General features: G+C 40.5%; 1 protein-coding gene and 1 long non-coding RNA gene across 3 annotated transcripts in view; one reads left to right on the top strand and one right to left on the bottom strand.

Annotated features, from left to right (window-relative positions):
* Window positions 1–258: 258 nt before the first annotated feature.
* The window catches only part of LOC133480979 (uncharacterized), a 42025-nt gene continuing 16801 nt past the window's right edge, over window positions 259–25482 (bottom strand). Inside the window, exons 3-4 of one of the 2 annotated variants that reach the window (XR_009789412.1) lie at window positions 1830–1968; window positions 259–1612 (exon numbers count right to left, since the gene is read on the bottom strand). This is a non-coding gene — a long non-coding RNA (uncharacterized LOC133480979). Of the gene's footprint in view, window positions 1613–1829; window positions 1969–11113; window positions 11550–25482 lie in introns of those variants that run through there. The other variant, XR_009789413.1, reaches the window with a different exon arrangement.
* On the top strand, window positions 2309–5825 carry foxq2 (forkhead box Q2). The gene is made up of 2 exons (XM_061779552.1): window positions 2309–3255; window positions 4035–5825. Exons 1-2 carry the CDS (start codon window positions 2833–2835, stop codon window positions 4398–4400), a joined length of 789 nt encoding a protein of 262 aa, XP_061635536.1. The 5' UTR covers window positions 2309–2832; the 3' UTR covers window positions 4401–5825.

Raw genomic sequence — 25482 nt, 5'->3', positions numbered from 1 at the left:
TTTTACAACGACGGGCAAGTGCTTTAAATTGGCCGAAAAGTACACTTCATGTTCCACATTTTAAACAGAAGAGGGCACCATGGTGTAATTTATCACTGGTTAAACTGGCACAGTCTGTGCAGGACACTTAACCTTGATGCAGTGATGAATGCAGGTCAAACTACGATCTGTGCAATCCATTTTACAATTTCCATGCACATAAAATAAATAGAGACAAATGTAATAAGTACATTTTATTATACTATACATAGCGCATCACACAGGGAGGACAATCACAAATAGTTAACAAGAATAAAAAAAAAATAAAAATGAAATAAAAGAAAATAGAAGAAAAACATTTTTAAACACAAAAGTCTTACTGGAAATATAATGTAGGTAGGTAGGTAGGTAGGTAGGTAGTAAATACTTTATTGACCGCGTGGAAGAATATAAATTGATATATAAATGTAAGAAAATATAATTAGCAGTATAGAAAATGGATGGAAATGAGGAAACATTGAATACAATTATAAAATAATATCGATGTAATTAATGAGTGCCCATTAAAGGTAGATACAGTACTTTAAAGCAGGGGTCACCATCCCCTTGAAACTGAAAGCGCCCTCTTGGGTAATTCCTTTATTTAATAATTTAACGTTTATTTGTCCAGGGCAATTAAGAACAGATTCTCATTTGCAATGCCGAACTGGCAGCAGACAGCAAAGTAAAACAAAGCAACGGATAGGAAACCGATAAATATCAATATGCAACACTTTATTTCTGTAAATTTCTGCAAGTGTTAACATTTTCAAAAGATCACTTTTACAACATTTCAAGGAAAGCACAATGTCCTATCACTGCTAGTTGTCGAGCAGACCCTCGGGCACCATGTTGGTGACCCCTGAATTAAAGGAAAATCGTTTCAGTCAAAATAATCTACACTTTCAGATATTTAATACTCTTTTTTGATGAGATCTCCATGATGAATCAAAAGTGTGTGTACCACAGTGGATGTAAAGTAGATATACAATGTACACACCGAAACAGGACCAAGATAAATCATTTAAAAAATATATATCTAAAATTCCACCATTACTGTAAAAATATATAACTGAGATAATGTGGTTGCACACGTATGCACACCCTCTAGTAACTGGGGATGTGGCTGTGTTCAGAATCAACCAATCGTATCAAACTCATGTTAAATGGCAGTCAGCTCACACCTGCCACCTTTTAAAATGCCTCTGATTAACCCCAAAATAAAGTACTGATGTTCGAGTTGGCTTTTCCTGACACTTGTCATCACATTTTACAGCACAACCCACGGTCTGTAGTGAGCTTCCATAGCGTCAGAATGATAAAAGTATCAGTCAAGAGAACAGAACAAAGATTTTCCAAGGCATTAAATAAACCATTGAACACAGTGCAGACAGCCATCATCAAGTGGGGAAAATATATTGTCACATCACCAAGAATTGGATGTCCATCCGAAATTGATGAGAAGATGAAAAGAAAACTGGTCAGAGAGGCTGCCAAGGTGAGGGCAACATGGGAGGACCCGCAGAAATTTTGGGCAATTAGTGGTTGTTTGGTACCTGTGACAACAATCTCCCGTCTTCTTCATATGTCTGGGCTGTGGGATGGTGTGGCAAGACAAAGAAGAAGCCATATCTTACAAAGACAAAAACAACAACAACAAAAAAAAAAACGACAAAAAAACCCCACTTGAAATCTCCCAAACACGTAGGAAAATGTTGAAACTAAGGTTAAACCTTTTGGCCATAATTCCAAAAAGCTACTGTATGTTTGGTGCAAACTCAACACTGCTCATCACCAAACGAATACCATACCTCCAGTGAAACATGGTGGGGGCAGCATCATGCTTTGGGGTGTTTTTTCTTCTGCTGGAACTGGGGCCTTAGTCAAGATGGATGGAATTATGAACCATTCCAAACACCAGTGATCAGTTAGCATGAAACCTTCAGGCTTCTGATGGAAAGACAAAAAAAAAAATGAGGTTAATCAGAGGCACTTTAGAGGGTGGCAGGTGTGTGTTGAGGATTTAACCTGAGTTTGAATGTGATTGGTTAATTCTGAACACAGCCACATCCCCAGTTTTAAGAGGGTGTGCACAGTTTTGCAACCATATAATATCAATTTATTTCAATTTCAAATTTTTTTTTTCAATTGAGTTGTACAGGTTGCAGGTCAAATTAACGGTGGAAAAAGTTTAATTACTGATCCACTGTAATTGTGGTAAGTCTTTGGACGGCCTCCCCAACTGGACAAAACAACTTTAACAGGATAACAGTGGCATCTAAAGGGCCTTTGACTCTACAGCATGCATCCCCGGCGCTCCGTGTCTCGCGCAGTCCTGAGTGTTTAATCTCCCGTAATTACACAGATTTGCTGAGGTTAATAAAAATAATCCGCCCAAATTGAGACCCCCTACCTCGACCTCCCCTGTGCCTCCTTTGCCCCTTTCTGTGAGGGATCAATTCACGGTCATATAAATAGTGCGAAGCCCAACTTTGATTGAGGAGGATTGCGGAATGTACGGCTAACCGAAGAGGCTCCGACGCTTCGATAAAATCCGGTGTTTTGAAAAAGTCGCCACGTTCAACCTAACAAACAGACTGACGTCATTTCCACGCCATTGAGATCGTGTCGCCGATAAGCGCATCAAGGTTAACGACAGTTGAGAGGCTCATCTTTATCTGTGATCTTGTCAATGCTACGACTCGGGCGAGAGCAGCCAGGGGCGCGAGACTAGGCCATGCTTTAAAAGCCCAATTTTTCTAAAGACCACAGAGAATTTTTCACTGATTAGCTGAATCATACGATTTGTGAATCATGAGTGCCAGGTATTTAACACCAGAGATGATGACGGAGGACAGGAGCGGCCGAGAGCGACTGGGACTGAGCTTCACCATCGACTACCTCCTGTTCAATATGGGACCCAAAGATTCCGCGGGGCAACCGATGGCCGAGCAGACGTCGCTCGATTGTCACAAACCCAAAGAGGTGGTCGCCGTACAGGAGAGGTCAGCAGAGACCGGCGAAAGGGATGGCAGAGGAGAAGAGGGGGATGGAGAGCAACAACAGGAGGGGGAGGAGGAGGTGACCACTACCACTACTGCAACGTCCGACAAAAAACCAAACCAGTCGTACATCGCGCTCATCTCCAAAGCCATCATGGCGTCGGAGCAGAAGAAGCTGCTGCTGTGCGACATCTACCAGTGGATCATGGACCACTACCCTTACTTCAAGAGCAAGGTATCTTTCACTCTCATTGGGTAATACTGTATTAGTGGCGAACACATATTTTACATCTGAAAAATTTGACGGCACACCACCAAACAAAAATATCACGAAAAGTACATATACGCTGAAAATATGAGCTTGTCTCACTTTACGAAATTAGTGTGAAATCTGGGCCTGTTTACTTGAACACAAAGCTGATAAACTCTTAAGAAGCCACTTTCTCTATTGCATGAATAAATACGGGCGGATACACAGGTTACTTGTACTTTCTGCCATCTAATGGAAGAGCATTTAATTGTTTTGCCTGTCACTTACAGTACATCACTAGCATAGATATCGCTTGCCACCCAGAGAACATTGCGAAACAAGCTTCAGACGAGAGAATCATAAAGGGCTGTTGTGCCATTTTAGCAAACAACACGACCTACTTGGCACGGTTAATCTGTCTGAGTGGTTAGACAATTAGGCACGATCCCATTGTTGGCAAATTCGCAAATAACGTAATCCGGTTGCTAGGTTGCAAACCTCCTCCTGCCTTTAGCAGGTGCGCTGGGTGGCATGGAAGATTGATCTATTGGATTACGCTTGATCGCCCGGTTTGACGTGCTAAAAAAGTAACGCCGGGTGTCAGGTCTTGTCGAGATCATACTCGGTGTGGACACGCCATCCCCACGTGAGTCCTGCCAGGAATGGGGCAAGGTGACATCCCAGAGGAGATCAACTTAACACCCGCTTATACCCACGGTTTTGCATTAACAACACCCTTTGTCTTAACACTTGTGTCAATACAGGATAAAAACTGGAGGAATAGCGTGCGCCACAACCTGTCGCTGAATGACTGCTTCATCAAAGCCGGACGCAGCGAAAACGGCAAAGGGCACTTCTGGGCCATCCACCCCTCATACTACAAGCACTTTTCAAACGGGGACTACCACTGCCGGAGGACGCGACGGAGGGTCCGCCGGGCGGCCGTGCAGCTCCCGCTCTCACCCCTCAGCTCGCCCTACCACGTCGCCCGCCACCACCGTGGGGCCTGCTGGTACTGCCCACAAGTCCACGCGCTATCTTTATCCTGTTTTGCCCCCAGACTCTACTGGCCTTGGTCCAGTGTACAAGTTTCAGGTTTTCACCCTGGCCTGCATGTCTCTGGACCTTAAGGCTGAACCAAAACATTTTAGTGGGATTGTGAGTTTGGCATTGATTCACTGTAATTTTAGATTCAGATTTGTTTACGCTTATGTCATTGTTGGACCACACCGACCTGATACCCGTACATAAAAGAGAAAAATGTCTTATAATGAAAAGTAACTCCCTATTTTAGAATACTTTAATTACTTCCATAAATTGTTGATTGTAATTTTGATCTCATTTTTCGTTTATTCTTTAATGTATGAGAATTTATGTACTGCGGAATGACTTCGGACTGGATTTTGGGTCCATTAAATCTTTATGATATTGAAATTTAAATTTTCATGCAACATCCACATTTTGCTATTGTCGCTCGTGAATGGCTGGATGTCCACTTTCGTGGGAGATGGCTGGGTCGTTGTGTTCATATGAGTGGGCAGCGAAGCGTCCAGACTTAACACCATGAGACTTTTTTCATGTCGCTTGGTTGAGGAGCCAGTCTGTACCAAACGACCAAGACTTTGGAAGGAATTTAACGGTATATACGAGAAGTTGTCTTCCAAACCACACGAGTTCCTGTTGAAATCAGCTGACACTATTCCTGGGTAGCTTGAGAAGCTCGGAGAAAATTCTGATGCCTTTACTTAATTTTAAATAAAACCTCAAGCTAAATGCTTTCTTCCCATACAAACTAGTTGTAATTGTATGTAACAATGTATATTTTAGAAAAGGGGGTTGATTTTCAATCACGCTGTACTGTGCAAAAGGCTATACCACTAGCTTTGTTGTTTAAGCACCTTTTTTATGAGTCAATTCAACTAAATCAAGGGTGTTCAAACTACAAGAAAACCGAAGGCTACACAGAAGCCTACTTTAATATTATTATTTTTTTCAACTTTTGTTGATTAAAAAAAAAAAATCAAACGTGTCAAAATATTCCCAGCAAGAAACAGTTTACTTCTCAGCATGTTTTTTTTTTTGTAAAACCTTCTTTTCTATTCAGCATGGCCCTAATTCTCCTTAATGCTCTGATGCAGGTCGCGGGCCAATACAAAAGGAGCCATGGGCCACAAATGGCACCTAGGCCCGACTTGGGACACCCCTGTACAAAGTGAACAACAGAGTATATTGGGATAGATGCAAATAGCAGGATTATGCAAAAACCACAAAACTGAACTTTGTTGCTAAGTGGCACAGAGGCTAAGAAAGAAGCCATTAGTTTCTGGTGAGGATCTGAATAAAAGTGCTTATACACCTCCCAGAATCAGAGTGATGCTCATCTGTTCATCATCTTTCCATGTACCAGGAAGAAAGTTGCGTGTGAACTCACAAACAGATGGTCAAACACCTTGGTCTTGTCATATCTGTGTTCTACTAAGTGACATTTTAGTTAATAAGACTTTTGCACAGTACTGTGCGCTATCTTGCGTTAATGACCAAAGTTGAAATGTTTATGAAGCTAATTGCACTTGTCTCATTTGTGCTGAATGTTTTTTTTTTTTTTTTTTTTTTTTTTTTTTTAGAAAAAAGGAAGCACAATGTTTTGTTAGTGTTATATGAAATAACATTGAATTGTCACGCGTGTGTGAGGATGATATTAAAAGTGATCCCGCAGCTAACACCACCACCCGGCGTTACATGCTAATTAGTCAAAAGCTGTCGGGATGTAAAATCTCCTGCCGCATAAGAGACTCAAATCGGCGGCTGGGACCGGGGTGGGGGCTTCCCAAAGCCGACTCCTGAGTGTATGAGGCCGGATAATCTGGGCAATCCCAAGCAGTTTCAAGAAATAGGAAGCTTATCACACGCCGTAATCCGCCACCACTGCTGCAGAAAGAGGGGAGGTGCCCCCCCCCCCCCGCCTCCCCCAGGCTGAGAAAAGGGAAGGATGGAGAGAGGGCAGGTCACTGATTTGTTGGTGAAGAAGATGGAACATAACGAAGAGACAACATGAGTACAGTTCACACAAGCAAAACCACAACAATTATGGTGGGTTGTTGTGGCGATAGTTCTATATTACTGTAATAAACACTGGGAAACACCAAGAGTTGTTAATTGGAATGGGTAGTACAAACATAACCTTAGCCAATGAGCCACATGCTGCTTCACCAAGTCTAAAGACAAAGACATTATCTGATCATGTCACATTACATGTAGGAATGGGAATCGAAAAACTGATCTTTTTGTTCCCAGTTATTAAATTACTAGTAATTGTTGTTTGCTTGCCTGACGATTCCGCTTATCGATTTCTCTTAGGTTGCAAATGAGTGAGGACGTCAGACGCAAAAAGTATTTTGGTTCTTAACTTTTCCAACATGGGGTCGAGGCAGAAGCAGTCAAATTCTGGCTATAATTTATGCAAAAAGATGATACTGGGGCTACTTCCAAAAGTAAATCCTTTAATCCTTTCATTCATCCTTTCATCAAAGGGGGAATACTTCCAACATGTAGAATTAACATCTGTTGCATTATCATGTCATCTAATGACATATATGACGTCAATGATATCATTTGTATTCTTTCATTCCCTCACCCAATACAAATTCATCCATCCATTTTCTGTACCACTTGTTCTCACTAGGGTCGCCGGCGTGCTGGAGCCTTCCCCAACAATCTTGGGGCGAGAGGCGGGGTACACCCCAAACTGGTCGCCAGCCAATCGCAGGGCACATATAAACAAACAACCATTCACACTCACATTCACACCTACAGGCAATTTAGAGTCTTCAATTAACCTCCCACGCATGTTTTTGGGATGTGGGAGGAAACCGGAGTACCCGGAGAAAACCCACGCAGGCACGGGGAGAACATGCAAACTCCACACAGGCGGGGTCGGGATTTGAAGCCCGGTCCTCAGAAATGTGAGGCAGATGTGCTAACCAGTCGTCCACCGTGCCGCCCCAATAAAAATCGATAAGAGAATTAATGAGAAATCAAATTGATAATCAATATCGAGAATAGAATTGGAATCATTAAATTCCTAACAATTCCCGTGTTCTCCCCGTGCCCGCATGGTTTTTGATCTTTTGGCAATATGTGGCACATTTGTATGTGTCTGGGATGACATCCATTCAGTTTAGAAAAGAAATACTGATAATTAAAAGCAGTTTAGCAATGCTGCCACAGAAGATCAACAAATAAACGTCTGTTTTACTATCAATAGTGAAATTCCTCTCTGACAGACTGTGGTTGGCATTTACATCCACGTTGCAGCCACCGCCTAAGAGGATTAAAGGTTACACATTGACTTTTGTCAACTTTGTTTGTCTCGGCAAATGATCGAATATTCCAATAAGGGAATATTTGACGTGAAATTAGATCATAAGAGGGCAAATAGTATGCACAAGGGATTTGGAAGGGAAGAGCAAGAGGGTTGTTTTATGATGACCATGATGAATTATAATGTTCATTAGAACAATGATAAATCTGGCTAATTATTTTTTTTATGGGGGGTGGGGGAGGGCTACAAAATCTCCCTATTCAATGTCAAGTGCTAATTGGAGACCTAATTTGCTTAATTCCCATGAATTGCTCTCCGCTTCAAATCCTCTTCAATTCACCAGCTTTAAGGCTTTAATGTGGTTGCATATGTTTGCTGTACACACACACACAGGCAGCCCCCCCCCCCCCCCACCCACACACACACACATGCTTGTAGTGGTCATAACCCGACTGATTCTTTTAAAAACATATTTTTAATATATTTGCAGGCTTTGTAGATTTAAAGAACCATTTCCTTGTGTTTAATTTATCCAGTACATACTTATTGTAAAATATAATAAAACTATACATTCAAGGTTTCTGCTGATCCTTAAAAAAAAATTTTCCCCAAAATGCAGGCCTTGATTATCATTAAAAATAAGACTTAATCCTTAAATCTTAATTTGTCTTAAAAATGCCACACACTCCATAAACACCAATGCTTTTTTCTTTATAAAATAATTTGATGACGTTAAAATGGGTCTGTATTCACTTTAAACAGTTTTCAGAGGGAACAAAGAGGCATCTATTTAGAGTGCAGCATTTATTTATTTTTTTCACTACAGCTCTCTTTTCGAGCAGAAGCCATAGTTTGAGGAAATGAAGGAGGCATCTTTGGCGTGTGGCATTTACTTTTTCATGTGCACCAAGGCAACCAGCAGAGGACACAATTAGAGGAAATATAGCGTGCAACTTTTCTTTCTCTCAAAGAATACAAAACCCTTTACAGTACTTGGGAGGTCATAAATTTTGATCAAAGTGGCTGTAAAAAAGATTTTCCAAAATGAAGGCTTTAATTATCCTGACAATGACAACCTTTAAATCTGCCAATCAAGGTTCAAATTCTAAAGAATTTGTGATCTATTTAGGATGTGGCACTTATTTATTTAAGTGGACGACTCAACAGGTCGATCAAGTGAGGAGGCACTGCATCCATTACAGCGGAGGCCACTATCTTAAGAAACAAACGCAAAACCTATTTCTGTATTAAAATAGCGTGCATGTTAATCATTACCTTATTACACTTTCTTCTGCTATTTAGTTCATTTCACACCAGTATTGTAGATTCACCGGACATTTTATGAAGTAAACTAAGGAGATCCATTTTCTATAGCGCTTGTCTTCATCAGGGGCAAGGCTGAGCTGAAGCCGATATCCCATCAGATTTTTGGCGAGAGTCGGGGCAAACCCTGCGCTGGTTGCCAGCCACTCGAAGGGCACATATAGACATTGACACTCACACCTATTGGCAATTTAGAGTCTTCAATGAACCTAACACGCATGTTCTTGGAATGTGTGAGGAAGCCGGAGAAAATCCACGCTATCACGACGAGACTGATCAATCGCAACACAGGAACGCCTCAGCAGAGATTCAAATCCAAAACCTCACAAAGCAGACATGCTAACCACTAAGTCCACTGCTCTGCTAACTATTGAGATCACCTTTTACTATTGTGGTAGTACAGTAGTTTGTTGGTTCTTTTCTTTTTTCATTTTTTTAGTCATAAATTCTCTGAGATCGACGACATGACTGTATCAACAATCCATTGTTACGTTTCATTTGGACCACATTAAACTCTAAATAAATGTTTAGTGAGCGCTCTTAAATTGGCAGAGCGGCCTGAAGTAGTCCTTCAAGCTGCAGATAACCTGTTGTCATCAATGTACCGTGCCTTAAAATCAACACGTTTCAAACAATGTGTAACTACCTTTCAAGACAAATGAGGTCACGAAGTGTGTGCGTGCGTGTGTGTGTGTGTGCGCATGCCATTTTGTTAATCTAATGAGATGGGCGGAAGGGTGCAGGGGGTGCATAGATTAGTGCCCAAAGATGTTCCTGATTAGCAGAGAGTGAGCTAAGAAGATCAGCCCCGCTGAGATGGCGATGAAACATTATGGCCGTGTTTTAATGCACCACATTTACAAGCAGCATTCCAAGGCTGATTTCCTGTAGTTTGACCACACATGCAGAAGGCCCAAAATGGACATAACGGTATACTGCACTTTGACTTCAGTCAGTCATCGTGGCTTAGTTTGGCATGTAGCTTCCGTGATATAAAAAAAAAAAAAAAAAAAAAAAAAATGGTATCTACGAGGGGTTGAACAAGCAAAGATTATTTTTTTTGAAGTGGACTATAATGTGATGATAGTCGAGTTGAAGTCGATTAATCAACTGATGTCATTGATATTTTTTTCAGGACAGTACAGTGGGCCCCAACATATTTTGCTCAACTGACCATTTTCATGTGAAGACATATTCTGACAGACTGGCAGAGAAATGAGTAGAAACAGATAATAGAAAACAAATGATTGAAAATACAACTCACGCTTACGCTGAAGTAGTGAGAAATCTGCACGTTTGTCTTCAACGAGCCGACATGTCTCAGCTTGTGTTCCATAGCATAACGAGTTGTGGCACGGGACATTGTAACAGGCCCCCCCAAAAAAATGAGCATTTCTCTGTTTCACTGTTTCTATTTTACTTGTGCTTTTATTGTATTGGAGGATAGACGGTCTCATTTGTGGTAAAATATTTCCACAAACTTGTAGCATATTACAGCCGTATGCCGTATTGAGACATGTGGCACAAGTTTCATGATGTTGGTCCGTGTTGCTTGCAAAACGTTGCAAAGAAAGTTTGAGACGGGAAGGTTGCAGATGGGAAAATTGAGGAATGCTCAAAAAACCCCTGTATGGAACATTCTACAAGTGAACAGGTTCATTGGAAACAGGTGAGTGTCATGTTGGGGTATAAAAGGAGGCTCGAAAGGCTCATTTGAGGTGCACCACTTTGTGAACAACTGCATGACCAAATAGTCCAACAGTTTAAGAACGTTTCTCAACGTACAATTGCAAGGCTTTTACGGATTTCATCATGTACTGTCCATTTGATCATCAAACGATTCAGAGAATCTGGAGAAATGTCTGCACTTTTAGCAGCAAGCCCGACATCCCACATTGAATGCCCGTGACCTTTGATCCCTCAGGCGGCACTGCATTAAAAACCGGCAAAATTCTGCTAAGGATATTGCTACTTGGGCTCAGGAACACTTCAGAAAACCATTGTCGGTTAACACAGTTCGACATTACATCTACAAATACAAGTTAAAACTCTACCATGCAACGCAAAAGCCAAATACAAGATAAAACTCGACCATGCAACGCAAAAGCCATATATATTAAAATGAGTGCATTAAAAGACTAATGAAGCAAACGTGTAGTTAAAGTGGTTCTTTTTATATATTAAAAAATGGACATTAAAAAAAGTGCCTGATGGATGACCATTGGGCAAACAAAAGAGTTGTGGACTAAATCAAATTTATAAAATGGTCCCCACCCCCCAAAGACTCGTGAGCGTACAAAAAGCAGCAGGAGTCCAAATTGGCTGTCTATTTGGAAACATGATTGCATACAAGTAGTAGGTAGCAGTATTTAAGGCTCATAGGACACAGCAGCCGCAGCCCAACCATGCAGCGTCTATTTTCTTCCTCGTCTCCCTTCAAAGACCCTTTAATAGTCAATCGATGGCAATGCGAGGCGCCTATTCTGCAGATTACTGTTAACAATAATTTGCCTCGCAGTGCACCGTTACCATCTTTGAAGCATGTTTTATTGCCTTTTTTTCCTCCTTCCATCTGCATGTGTCATCCCTCAGGTCCACTGTTTGATCTCACTGCATCCCCACGAGCCGCGTTGACCTGTTGATTGACAGCTGTGATCAGACATATGGTGGAACAGGGCATCGACCCTCGGAGCTCCCTCGGGACAAAGTGGGCAAGTCTAGTGGGCTTCTTTTTTTTTTTTTTTTTTTTTTTTTAAACCCCATCTCGTCCCCTTCTGTCTCCCCCCTTTTCATACTGCACTGACTTCAACGTAACAGCGTGCAAACAGGAGGTCTCCTCTGGCCACTAGATGTCGCAAGATGCAAGCAAATGTTCACTCAGCCCTGCCGGACATAAAATTAGGTACACCTGATGTCCTTAATACAGGTACGGTAACTAACGCTCTTTATAATACAGTGTTTCCAAACCTTTATTGAGCAACGTATACATATTTTCCATGAGATAACTCTCACATCACCCCCGCCAGAAAATGAATAATGAAATAATGCTTATCTTGTCTCGAGTCACTCACAAATGTACTTGTGAAAGCTAACCTGTTTAGTTGAATACAATCTTTTGTGTGAATGGCAAAAGCACTTATCGGTAACTTTTGCCCTCTAGTGGAATGGAGTTAAATTGTGACACCTGTCACAATTGATTCAATTTTACCCGAAGAAAATAATTTAAATGCCATTAATTCGAAATAAGGAAAAATAATACTTTGTTGTATGAAAACATACGGAGCCCCTAAAGCACTGGTGTCAAACTCAAGGGCCGGGGGCCACATCCGGCCCGCCACATCAATTTATGTGGCCCGCGTAAGTCAAGGTATTCATGTCTTTGTAGGAAATAATCTTCGGACCAATACAGTAAAATTGGGTAATTACACTGCAGCAATTGGGAATCACAGCTTTCATATTATGTATGCTCACTTTAGTTATACGAGAGTTATTCATCTGCATCTCTGAAATTTTCCATATAACAACAACATAACATGTAATGCAGTGTATTTTTAATGTTCAATAGAGTAAGTCACATTTTAATGAATTGCTTTTTTCCCCCCGCCATGTAATCTTTTGCCTGAGGTTGATTCATACACCGTGTGTGATAGAAATTTACCCGAGCAGGCTGCTACACACAGCAGGTTATTTTTGCAAGTGACCGACATGTTTAGTGTTTGACAGCAGCTGCCGTGTTAGTCAGAAAACCTCGTATACGGCATTCCAAACAGCTGTTTATGCATTTTCTCCACATCTCTTGGTGTTTTCCTTTTCTTTCTTTCTTTCTTTCTTTCTTTTTCACAGTAAAATAGAAAATATTGCTACAACAGTGTGTGTGTGTGTGACAAGGTGTGCAAAGACCTCAAGATATATTCCCCAATATTCTAATTTAAAAGGGTGAAATGTTTCTAAGAACGCCCCTCAATTACATGTGAATTATTTATTTTTAGAGCGTTTCAAGCCGTGTATTAATTACCTGTTTAATGGAACGCAACTTAATCAAATTCAATTGAATTAAATTCGATCTTTAGCCGTTATCGCTAGCGAACGTGCACTGCTTACACTAACAAGATGGCTACAAACAGTGGAGCACAGTTAGTGTTGCCAACTTAAGCAATTTGAATGCAATATTTGGGGACTTTTCTACCCGCTCTATCGACTATAAAAAAAAGAGCAGAATCATTTTCAATGCTTTGCATGGCGGAAGCCTAATAGCATAACCGTCTAATTAACTAATTAATTAAATAACTGTCATTTATCTTTGTTTCTAACATTGTTTTAAAATTTTGTTGCAGGCGAAGAGACAAATGAATTGGCACCTTATTTACTTTACATTTTCAAAATAAATACTTCAACCAAAATAATAAAGAATAACAATATGCTTGATGAAAATCTAGTTTTTTCTTGCTTTTCGTATATGTTCAAATATGACTTAGGTAACATTTGCATGAGGCTAACGATATGATGAGAAAGGAGCCCAGTAGAACGCCCTCAGTCAATCCCGCGGAACATTGCGAAAGACACAGTGCCCAATTATACGTCGCAAAAGCACTGATTTATCCACGTTGTAACACATTTGACCAGATGTATGCGCCTTCAAGCAGCAAATATTTTACCGAGGTCACTTTGCCTCACCTGCACAACTCGACTTAAAAAGAGAGCGCTACGACTGCTGCACAGATGCAGATTTATGTGATACGTCACAATCGTTTTCGAGCTAATTGTCCTAAAGCTAAGGTAGAGAGGAGGAATTGGTTTAGTATGTACAGTATGTTTGGCTGACACACTGGTCATATACTAGCTATGTACTTAAAAAAAATATATATACAATTTATTGCAATTTATTTCACGGATCCTCAAGTTTCAGCGCAGGGACCCTAGTTTAAGAATTACTAATTAATTAACTATGCCAAACTATGTGTCAGGGTCACAAAGACCCAAATTCAGGGTCTTTGTGACCCTGACACATAGTTTGGCATAGTTAGGGCAGCCGTGGCCCAATGGTTAGGATCATCGCCTGCCACCGTGGGGGACCTATGTTCAAGATCCCGACTGGACCATCCGCCAACATCCCCCGGACTCATGGCTGTGGTGTCCTTGAGCAGGACACTGATACCCCGAAATGCTCCCGGGGCACTTCAGCTGCCCCCTGCTCCAGTGTGTTCCTCTAACGTGTATGTGTTCACTGTGATGGGTAAAATGCAGAGAACAAATTTCGTGTGCATGCATCCATGTTCATGACAATAAAAAGTGATTCTTCTTCTTTGCCCAAAGAAGAGTTGCTGTACTACTACTGCAGACTTAGTTCTGTATACGTTACCACAGTGTATAAGTTTGGATTCCACCCAGCTTCCAGAGTCCCACTGGTGCAAAAGCAAATGTAAACCTGTGTGTGTGTGTGCGTGAGTGAGGGATTTCAGTCCATCAGGCAATAAACATACAACTCCCCATCTCTCGTGGGCTGAGTGTTGCCATGGCGATGCATCTCCGGCCAGTGCGACTCCCCGTTGACGCCAGTGGATGACCTCTGACATTTAGGGCCATGGCCAGGGGGGCCGAAAGGTCAGCGATGGCCGGAGGGCGACAAGAGCACTTCCATGATTTGCACTCGCTCCCCCCAACCTCCCCCTTTCTTCCATCATTTGCATTTGACCATCAGCTGCAGGAAATTCATCAGACTATGTCACACATTGCACTTTAGTAGGTAGTGTGCGCGTGTGTGTATGTGTTTCTCGCTCACGGCAAAAAAGCAGAAAAGCTCAATATCGTATAAATTTGCATTGGATGCTGCTGCAACGGCCTTCCGGGTAAACTGCGGTGATCTCCGCCAGGCTAACATCGGCTATGGTGATGATTATGATAGCCGGTCGTAATGATCATCACTATATTCCCATGGCCTTGAAGGCTGCTGTATCTCATGCGCTGGGATATTTATAGTTTCTTTTGATTCACCTCTTTTTGTGTGTCTTGCCAGAAACAACATTAGGTAAACCCAAATGTTAATGAGCCACAGCACGCATTTTACATTAGAAAAATGTAACGGCACACCACCAAATAAAAATGTCACCACAAGTATCATCAAAAGTACTTAAATAATGATGGATATAAAGGTTAATTGTACCCTCTGCCATTTAGTGGAAGAAAATCTAATTGTTCGGCCTGTCACATACGTATACGTCACTGGCATAGAAAGACGAACAATTACTTGTAGTAAATAAATATTTTATGAACAGTCAAGTGAAATTGGATATATTTTCTCTCTGTCAGAGATATTTTCTCTTATATTTTAACATTCATATATGTCACCATATTCCAATAATGGCAAATGGATTGCAATAACACCAAAACTCGCAAGAGCGAACAACTATTCAAAAGATATTTTCTTCTCTATGCATGATGTCAAAGTAGAGTATCAGTCACTACAGTGGAACTCTGTGTCATCCTCTTTCTGGCTTCTTCCGTCCACCATCTTGGAATTGAGGATTTTTTTGCATTTACAATGGCTGACCAGTGGGTGGCAGTGTCTTGAATAACACGTTAACGTCCACTCAGTAGTGACTGATCAACTTGGATATCAAGACTCACGCATAAGGACGAAAACAGCTTTTGAATAGACTGATGCGCAACTTTGACATTGAGACCTGCATTTTATATTTTCTACATTCTAATATTTTCTCCCTGTTACATATAGCTAAATAAGCCAATCAACAATTGGCAATTAACATTCTGCTCTCTCCTGTCGCTAAATGATGAAACCAAAATATTAGAAACACCTCTGCTTAAAGAGCAGGGGTATTCAATTAAAAATGGAATAGTCATACACCATGTGATTCTGCTTATGTGTGTTCACTCGGTTCCTCGTAGGGAATAATTACCGAACAGTGTGCGCTAAAGTCACGTGACTTGAGCCTTCTGCTACCCAAATTATTTATCCCCCACCCTCAGCTGATAGTTCCTCAATATCAGTTTATTAATTTAACAGTTGTGGACTGATAAAAGGTGGTGCGCCCAGTTAGGTTGCCGAAGGAGGAATTTTACAGTGTGTGCGTGTGTGTGAGAGAATGGAGGCGAAGGGACAAAGACTGTGAAGAAAAGGCAGTGATCAATGTCGTGCAAAAATCGGCCACCATCACTCACATTCAGAGGCTATTGAACGGACGCTTATTAAAATTAATACTCTTATTATCACCGCATTAAAAAAGAAAGATTGAAGACGACCCATTTGGTGGTATTTATATTCAAACACTTCCAATACATGGATCAGGCGCAAACAGTTGCGTAGCTCGGAAGGGAAATCTGGGCTGCCACAATTCCCCCCCCCAAACACAAATACAGTAGTAAAAGTAGAGGTTGTAGTTGTGTTAATTAAAAAAATAAATAAAATTACATTTAAAAAAAAAAGAAGGAAAAAAGTGTCACAATTAATTCCTTAGGCGCGTTTCCCTTTGCGCACCCTTCTGCTACCTGTTTCATCAACTCCGAGGTCTGAAATTTCTTTCCCCTTCCGTGACATTTACTTTATTATGCATGTGTGTAAATAAAATGACGTGCAATGTGTTCAACAAACGTGATGTGACTGATATACTACATGCAGATTCTTGATTCGTTTTGACTCACTTCTCCACGGTAGGGCACAAGGGAACGTACCTCCCTTCTCATGCAATGGATTATTCCATCTTCTTACTGCGCATGTGCATACTTGATTCATTAAGACGGCTGAAAAAATTTTTTTTGTTGGTGAGGTTGTGAGTATGGAGTGGAGTTCTCCAGTTAAAAAGGAAATGCATTGAACATGTAGAGACTGACAGAAGCGACACTTTTCATCATGAAGACGAACTCGAGTGTTTGTAGTGGTAAACTATATCAAATGTTGATTAATGTTTTCATCAATTACAGTAAGTGTTGAAATGATTCACCTCTTAGATAATAATCCCAAAGAAGGATTTTGAGGACTATCGTATCGAGCTCAGGAAATAGAAACAGAAATTCTCATTCTTTGGTGATAAATATTTTTCACTGGACTGGGGGAAGATAGAAAAATTGTTATGTAACTTGTTATTTGGGCTGCGGGATTTAAAAAAAGAAAAGCAGGACAAGTTGTCCTAAATTACATACTGTACTTACCTTTTGTCAAAATGGAACTTAAGTACTGTACTTGGGGGGGGGGGGAATGCATTTAGTTACATGTGGATGTTGCGGACCCCATGACTGGGTTTGCCTTGGGCCCCCGAAAAAGCAGGTATGAAAACAAAGGTATGAGAGCAAAGCAGGTAAACGTGACCCACTTTCGTGTGACCCCTGTCCTAAAAAGGCTAATGAATATACATCTGGCATGTACATAACGCGCAGCAAATCAGCCAACCAAGAGCTCGAGCCAATTCCCAGAGCGATTACATAATATCCCTGAAGGAGGCTAAAAGGCATTTTAACAAGACCTACTGCACTGTGAACTCTGACCCCTTCTCATTTGACCCCGGTGCCACTTACACTAGGCAGGGACATCGGCGGATCTTGTTCACTTCCGACTGTGGAAGACAAAAAAAGGAGATTTGAGTCCTTTTGGCTGTAAATAATATATGAGCAAGTTATGACTATGCAATGTTACAATTTAAAAAATAAGTAATTTTGACGACATCCTATATATATATATATATATATATATAGGTGGACGACTGGTTAGAGCGTCTGCCTCACAGCTCTGAGGACCGGAGGACTGAGCTCTGAGTTTGCATGTTCTTCCCGTGCCTGCGTGGGTTTTCTCCGGTTTCCTCCCACATCCCAAAAACATGCATGGTAGGTTGATTGATAATGGATGGATGGAGATATATAAGTATATATATATAGAGAGAGAGAGAGAGAGCGAGCAAGAGAGAGGCATTTAAAATATATATGATTATTATTATTAATATTAAATGCAATGTTATGATACCATAGTAAAATTGAGTTAGTTAATATTTTTCATGAACCATTATTATTTGATCGTATTACTTAGCATATATATTATTTATTATTTCATACAACAATGAGACACTATAACGGTTATTATGATGATGATGATTATTTTTCAACATTGAATGATAAAGGATACAGAGTATGCAAAATTACCTATATTACCAATTACCAGTTATTATCTGATTAAATGTTATGAGAATGGGCATTACCAATCATGGTAATGTTATTTTCAGCCAAACAAATTATATTCCGATTTTTAATGAATCATTAGTAATATTTTGAACTTCTTTTGGGGGAAAGAATGACATCGTGCCTCATTAGGTGTGGGTCAACATTCCGAACACTTATTTCCTCACTTGATAAAGGGTTGACAACACACAGATGTAATTACCATGCTATAACAACGTAATAAACCTCATCCTTTCGCTCTCTACAGGGGTCAGTAAGTGTAGAGTGGATGCGGCTTTGGAGAGCTGTGTGGTAAGTGTCAATAGGAGTGAAGTGTGTACGAGCGTGAGAGATGACAGAGCGAGGTTAAGAGGTGTCAACGCGACACACGAGTGAGGGGCTTGAGGACTCTTTTCCGAAGCCTGCCTGACACTCTCCTCAACCTCCTCTCTGATTAACCACTCTAAAGACGCCATTGAGACACCGACACTTTCCACAGAAAGAAAAAACAACAACAACCTATGAGCACTTGTACATACACACATACAAACACTGTAAAGCCAGACTTGCCCTGAAAGGGTCTGGCAACCAGGAATGGATTTGTTTCACCTCCGATGTGGCGTACATGTTCAGCCAAGTGGAAGATGGCAACAGTGCCATCCCGCAGGGCTTTGCACCTGTCAGCTGAAGTAACGCAACATGCGAACACACACATCACATACAGTGCAGTGTCAGGATCTCTTGTCCGCACATTTACAACCAGAAGCTGCTTCATATACAGCATATTCCTCCGGTCTTGAGATACAAGCAACCTGACCTATCGGTTTTTCGGCCAATTTTTTGCTTTCACTTGTGTGCAGTGAACTCCACTCACTTCACAACAAACAGTAATTTGGCAGATAGTGAAAACAAACACAAAAAAAAGCTTCAAGCTATTACTGCCACTCGCAGTTGATGCTTACTGTTAAATAAAACAAAACACAGAAAATTACACATCGTGCATCTAAAGCAACCACATAGCTCTAGGAAAGTCTATTTAGCGTAACGCTATAAAACAATGTAAAACACCATAGTCAGGCTAACGAATAGCATTGGTGTCACAACGTTGTAACCCTTGAAGGAAGGGATATTTGAATACAAATGATGGTGCAAGATGTAGACTCACAGGCATATAGTCTTTATCCTCTGCGAAGAATGGCTAATAATACTGGCTTACTAAGGCACTGTCTCCATGTATACAGTATGTATACACACATGTATATATATATATATATATATATATATATATATATATATATATACAGTAATCTAAACCACAGTGCTTTTCAGGACCTTCAATGCTGCTGAAATTCTTTTGTATCCTTCCCTACATTTGTGCCTTGACACAATCGGGTCTCGTAGGTCTGCAGACAATTCCTTAGAATTCATTGCTTGGTTTCTGCTCGGATATGCACTGCCAATAATGAGACCTTATATAGACAGGTGTGTGCCATTCCAAATGATGTTCAATCAACTGAATTTACCACAGGTGGACTCCAATCAAGTTGTAGAATAATCTCAAGGATGATCAGTGGAAATCAGATGGACCTGAATTTAAGTTTGTGTCAAAGCAAATGATGTAAATACTTATGTACCTATTATGTTTGAATCTGCTGTGCTGTATGTAGAACATACTGAATTTGCTCCAACACGTTTTCCAAAAGAAGAAAATTCAAGAAGTTACATTAAGTAAGTGGACTTGCATTCTACGTAGTTAGACTTCAGCGTCACCATACGCTTTGGTACTTGTTATCAAATGTAGATAACACTTGGACACATTTTTTTGAACTAGTCAGATAAGAAAAGATTGACTTAGTTGTTTAATTTCACACTTGATGAATGGGCCGCCACTCCAAAGACAACTCTTTGTATATAAGCAATTAAAAAGTCAATTTTATGTAACAAGTCCCTTTTAAAGAACATGCACTCAACAGTGTCTCTGTGACATTTCACTTAATTCCTTGTAGCAGACTTTATGGCCAATAAACTGCTGAGTACATTTAGCTGTGGAGGCTGTAGTTTAAATAAAAAGGTATTTTATTTTGGCAGGTCACATTTCATTCATGTGCGAAGTGAATGTATTTGGCTTGAACTCTTAAGTGTAAATGTTAGAACATTACACGACACTTAACTAAAAATTTGGCCAGTGAAGTAATCATTTAGGGCTTCAGTAAAATATCGCTAAATATTACCGAAGGACTTTAATTACAATGAAAGCTCCCAAATATATTTTTTCTGGATATAATGTACAGCTCAGGAGAAAAAAAATTAATAACTGTGAAAAAATAAACTTGTTCCACTTTGGAGGTTCCACTGTAGTTATTTTGCAAAAATAATTGTGGCTGCATTAAAGGTATTAAGTATGTAGGCTGTTTTGCATGATTAGGAGGGAATGATTGAGGCCACTACAGTTCGGCAAATAATTAAACTAAGTAAAGTTCACCAAAATTTATTCAAATTTGAGTGAACGCTTTAGTATCTTCTGGCCTTTTCGTGTACAGTAATGAGCCTGCATGAGTTCCCAGTTTGATTAGGTGAACTGCCGGTGAACCCTTGTTAATTTCAGATGAACTCGCTTTTCTTTATTCATGAACTGGAGACTTAGTATTGCAATCATTTAATGATAAGGTCATCGCATTTGGCATTGTGGTTTGTGGCTTAAACATCTCTCCCAGGCGCTCTGCCTCTCCATCATGCAGAATCACAGGCGCGGCTGTAGAAAACCCAGCAGAAATGGAGATATAATACAGGCGTCGCAGAGGGCTGTATGGATCGACACAGCAAGAGTCGGTAGTCAAATGAAGAGAGATGCTGATGCGCAAGACTCCTAGCTGGAAGAGTTGACATACAGGCAAGGCAGCTGCATGAATCTTAATCAACGCAGATGAGAAGCGAGTCGGCCGTGTTACAGAGATGTGTTGAGTGTAATGACATTTGAACGCTCTTAACAGGGGCGGGGAGCCTTTTTCCTATTTTCACTTTTTATGAGGTCCTCAGAGGGAAAATATACGCAGCAAATGTTTAGTATTTTATATTATGAGCATTTGTGGGTTACATCCTTGGGGCTTTTAGTTATCAGTACCGTAATCTCTTGCTATATCGTGGTTCACTGATTGAGGATTCAGTCCAGATTTAAAAAAATCATATCTATATTAGAATTAGATAGATATTAGATATACAGTATATTAAAATTTCATGTTAATATGATCTATGTTTAAGAGTATAAAAAGTGTTTAAGGATATAGGAAATGTAATAAGAGTGCGGTAAGTTAATAAGAGTGTGGGAAAGATTTGCGGACTGGGGAGATTCAAACAGAATTTAAAAAAAATGCCGGGCACGTCACAGATTTCACCTAATGCGGGCATGGTCTGGAACCTAACCCTCGCGATAAACGAGGGTTTGCTGTATTTACTCTATTGACATTGCTTCTTTTTACTACTACTCTGATACTTTCTGTTTCAATAAGAAAAATAACACTATCATATTGTACTTGACATACATGAATAAATGTAAAGAACTAAACAGTTTTTGCCACATTTTTGCTTAATTTCAATGGACACTGTGCTGATCCTTCTGGTGTGCGCGCCTTGGTCGCCTGCACTGCAAAAATGCAAATCTTACCCAGTGAATGTCTTATTTCTAGTAAAAATATCTTACCATACTAATTTTAAGACAGTTTTGACTTTTTTTCCTATATTTCCCAAAAGACAAAAAGACTTGTTTTAAGATACAAGATATTATGTTAAGAATCTTATCAAGTCAATTCATACTAGTTCCACGACCAGTCCAGTATGTAGTCACAAAGGTATGTGATTCTGAACAGGATAAGTGTTATAGAAAATAGATGGATGAGCATTCGTGCCTTTTTTATTTTATAAAGGTTCTGCCAAGGTTTTATTATTAGAATAGGATGACGGTTGGATGAAATTCTTTTGCAGGCCATATTTGGCCCTCAGGCCACAGGTTCCACACACCTGCTTTTAAATAAACAGTCACATGGATGGGGTTGCGCAAGACCAAGCAACCCTCCATCCAAAAGTCTGTGAGGTAGAAAATATGGAGGATGGAGGCAGATAAGGCGAGGTCACAGCCCGTGCTCCTACCAGTGTTGTTTTATTAGCCCCCGTTAGGTTGTCACTTGCCCGATGGTAAACATACAGAACGGGCTTAATTAAGAATTTTTGAGCGGGGATACGGTCAAGTCCGGAAACATTAGTGAGATGCAACCGGGTGTCGTAAAGATTGATTGAGACCGAGGATGTGAGGGACGTGGCTGGAAACAGGAGGTGGAGGGAGGGCAGGGAGTGGAGGGGGAGGGCGGTGGTGTGTTCCAGCAATAGGGGGTATTCTTGTGTTGCTCGGGACAGTTAGGGACCAAACGATTTTTAATCCATTAACAGCCCGCTTGCACTAACACCAAATCGCCGTTAAAATGTTTGACATCCTTGTCCGGGGATCAATGCACCCCGGACCGGACGCGAGGCCCCTGATAATACATACACAGTGCATACACTCACGGATGCAGCGAGTTTAACAAGGCGCAAATGTGGGTGGTGGAGCCTTCCGAAAACCTCTGGGCTGTGTGTAGAAAATAAAAAAAAAAACAATACCTATATCCAGAACAATATCCGCAGGTAAAAGCATCTTTAAATCAAAACAGAACGAGCACCAGTCGATTGCAGAGAGGCGCGCAGACGGCGTAAAAGGCCCAGCAAACTAAAAGAGTAATGAGCCTATCCATATATCCCTGAGGACCTTAACTTTGCATTCAATACATTATTTACAGCTGAATTTTTACTGAGGGATAGGTTCCTCTCAGGGGGTGTTTACAGAGTGCTGCGCTAACCGCTCTGCATTGTAACATCTTGTTTACAGCCCCCCCCCCCCCCCCCCCCCCCCATGCACATACTGTACACTTGGTTTTCACTCAGAAACACACAAAATGGACATTTTGCTGATTCTTTGTCCAAGTAAACTCCTATTCGTGATCTTGAGCATTCAACGCATCTCTTACTCAAGAGAACAACTTTTTTCTCTCTCAAAGTTATCTCTTTGTTTTGCTTTCACTGCAAAAACTGCATTATGTAGTGCACTGAATGTTTTTTTTTTCTTCCAAAAGGTAAACTACCTCTTATTCCTTGACTAATCATTTACAAGTGACAATACTAATAAACTATGTACTGTATAACAAATTAAAGCATAACATTGGTTTAAGACGAGTCAGAAAGGATAGGCTCCATCTGGACATCATTTCTTTCTTTCGATTGCTCTTGCCTGCACCCCAGTCTGCAGGCATGACCAAATGACCCACTCTTTATCTAAATGTTTTTTCTACAGACGAACGGTTCAAAAGTCATCCTGATCGTAGCGAACGATCTTAGGTTGTTGTCTTAGGTTCACAGCAAAGTGGGTTGAGGGTTTTCATTACGTGACCAAAGCACACATCTTGGACCACAGGAAAGGGCTGCAAATCTTTAGCATTAAATTCTCCTACTCTATGGGTTATTTTCTTGTGATTATCTTAAGTGGCACGGCAGGTATGTTCAAAACCATTCTCAATAGACACTTGTTGTTTCGCTGGTGTTACTTTCTCTTGACTGTTGTGTCTAACAAGCGTTGTATTGCAGCGCTGTATTTCAAGATACAATCACAGGAGAAGCTTTGTCATATTGTTTGTGTTTCCTTAAAAAGTACAGAACACGTTTCAACCAACGCTTGCAGACACAAATGCCTGTCTGCAGTTTTCACTCCATATTGTATCATATCGTCGTATTCAGCGGTGAAACCGAAATTAATCTTCACCAGCGATTTGAATGACATAAAATATTCCGATTTCAAATGCTCTGCTCGTGCCAGTGGTTTTACATTTGACCGCATGCGTGAGCTGCACTTTGACGCCAGATACAGTTACAAACATGAGGGGGTGATCACAAACATAGAATTGTTTACAGTTACCTGGAACAGGGAGCAACATGTAAAAATAACCTTGGGCCTGAGCCACATACTGCTTTACCAAGTTTAAAGACATTATGTAATTACATGTAGAAGCCCACTCTGGTAAATTTCCATTACATTCTTCTGTGCACTTTGGAATCAGCCAGTCGCCTCCTAACTGGAACACAGAAGAGGGAGCACATAACTCCTTTTCTGGCCTCCCTCCACAGGGTTGCCTGTGCACCTTAGAGTTCATTTTAAGATGTTGCTGTTTTCAAATCTCAAAATGGTCTGGCCCCACCTCACCTCACTGAACTGCACCATCTCTATGCTCCTACCTGGTGCCTCAGGTCAGTTGACCAGCTGCTTTTGTAGGTACTGCAGTCTAAGCGGTACAGTAGTTCAGTGGTCATTGTACTTTTTCTGTCACTAGTCGAGTGACTAGTAGTGACTAGTGGAATGACCTCCCGGTGCACATTAGACAAACCTCTTCAATAAACTGCATCAAAACCCATTTTTATTCCTTGGTGTTCAACACAGCATCAGACTTAGGTCCTTATTTAAGTGTCTTATTTGTTTTAGTTTTTAACTTTGTTACAGTTTTTTTCTGTTTTTAAATCATGTTGTGTTCAATTGCCTTGTTAAATTTTTATGTACAGAACTTTTGTTTTTTAAACTGCGGTTGTTTTTAAAGTGCTCAATTAATAAAACTGAGTTGAGAGTTGAGTCTGAAATGTCTTCTATCTTAATTTAATTTCTGTCTACTCTCAAAAAAGTTTGATGTTAAAAGCGAGCTTTTTAGTATTAGTAAGCAGGCGGTGCGCCGTCGAGGGCAACAGGGCTCTCTCACAAGCACGAGCTCAAGCTTTATTCATGTTTCAACTTTATTATATCTCATTTATGCCCTGTGCAGATGTTGATTTGACTGGGCTCATAGCTTGGGTTTATGTCTGAGGTTTATGTGGGTGACTTTGAAGATAAACACTGCAGAGGATTGGCTGGGAGGAAGAAAAAAAATTATATTGGCAAAAAATTAATGTGAAGTTATTAAATGCATAATACATACTTTTTGTAAATGAGAATTGATCTTGGATTTGATGAGGGCAAATGTAATGTCAGTTGAAGAATAGGCCAGTGTCTCCTTGCTGGAAGCATAATTCCTCTCTGAGAAATAAAATGTATCCCGCTATGTGAAACATTACACTGCCAGTGGTCCTAACAAGAAATGGCACAATTAATTTGTGGCTCAAATCTGAAAAAGAAAATAATCTTTGTCAATCTCTGTTTCTAGTGGTGCAGGGGCAAGGGGGGCAGTGCCCCACCAGATCAGGCAGATGGCACTTTGGTTTGAAAAAAAAAACGCTGAAAAATTATTCAAGCGCAAATAGAATTGTACTGTTACGTAAGCTTCTCTGCTTTGTTGGGCAGTGAAGCT

Source organism: Phyllopteryx taeniolatus, chromosome 7, assembly GCF_024500385.1.
Source record: "Phyllopteryx taeniolatus isolate TA_2022b chromosome 7, UOR_Ptae_1.2, whole genome shotgun sequence".
Taxonomy (NCBI): domain Eukaryota; kingdom Metazoa; phylum Chordata; class Actinopteri; order Syngnathiformes; family Syngnathidae; genus Phyllopteryx; species Phyllopteryx taeniolatus.
The sequence above is the reverse complement of the archived record's forward strand: the minus strand, read 5'-3'. Positions and strand labels throughout refer to the sequence as shown.

What these genes read in the sequence shown, in the direction of transcription:
- foxq2 (XM_061779552.1), top strand. Translation starts at nt 2,833, where the DNA reads ATGAGTGCCAGGTATTTAACACCAGAGATGATGACGGAGGACAGGAGC. An exon ending in ACCCTTACTTCAAGAGCAAG is followed by an intron (nt 3,256 to 4,034) that starts GTATCTTTCACT and finishes GTGTCAATACAG; the next exon opens with GATAAAAACTGGAGGAATAG.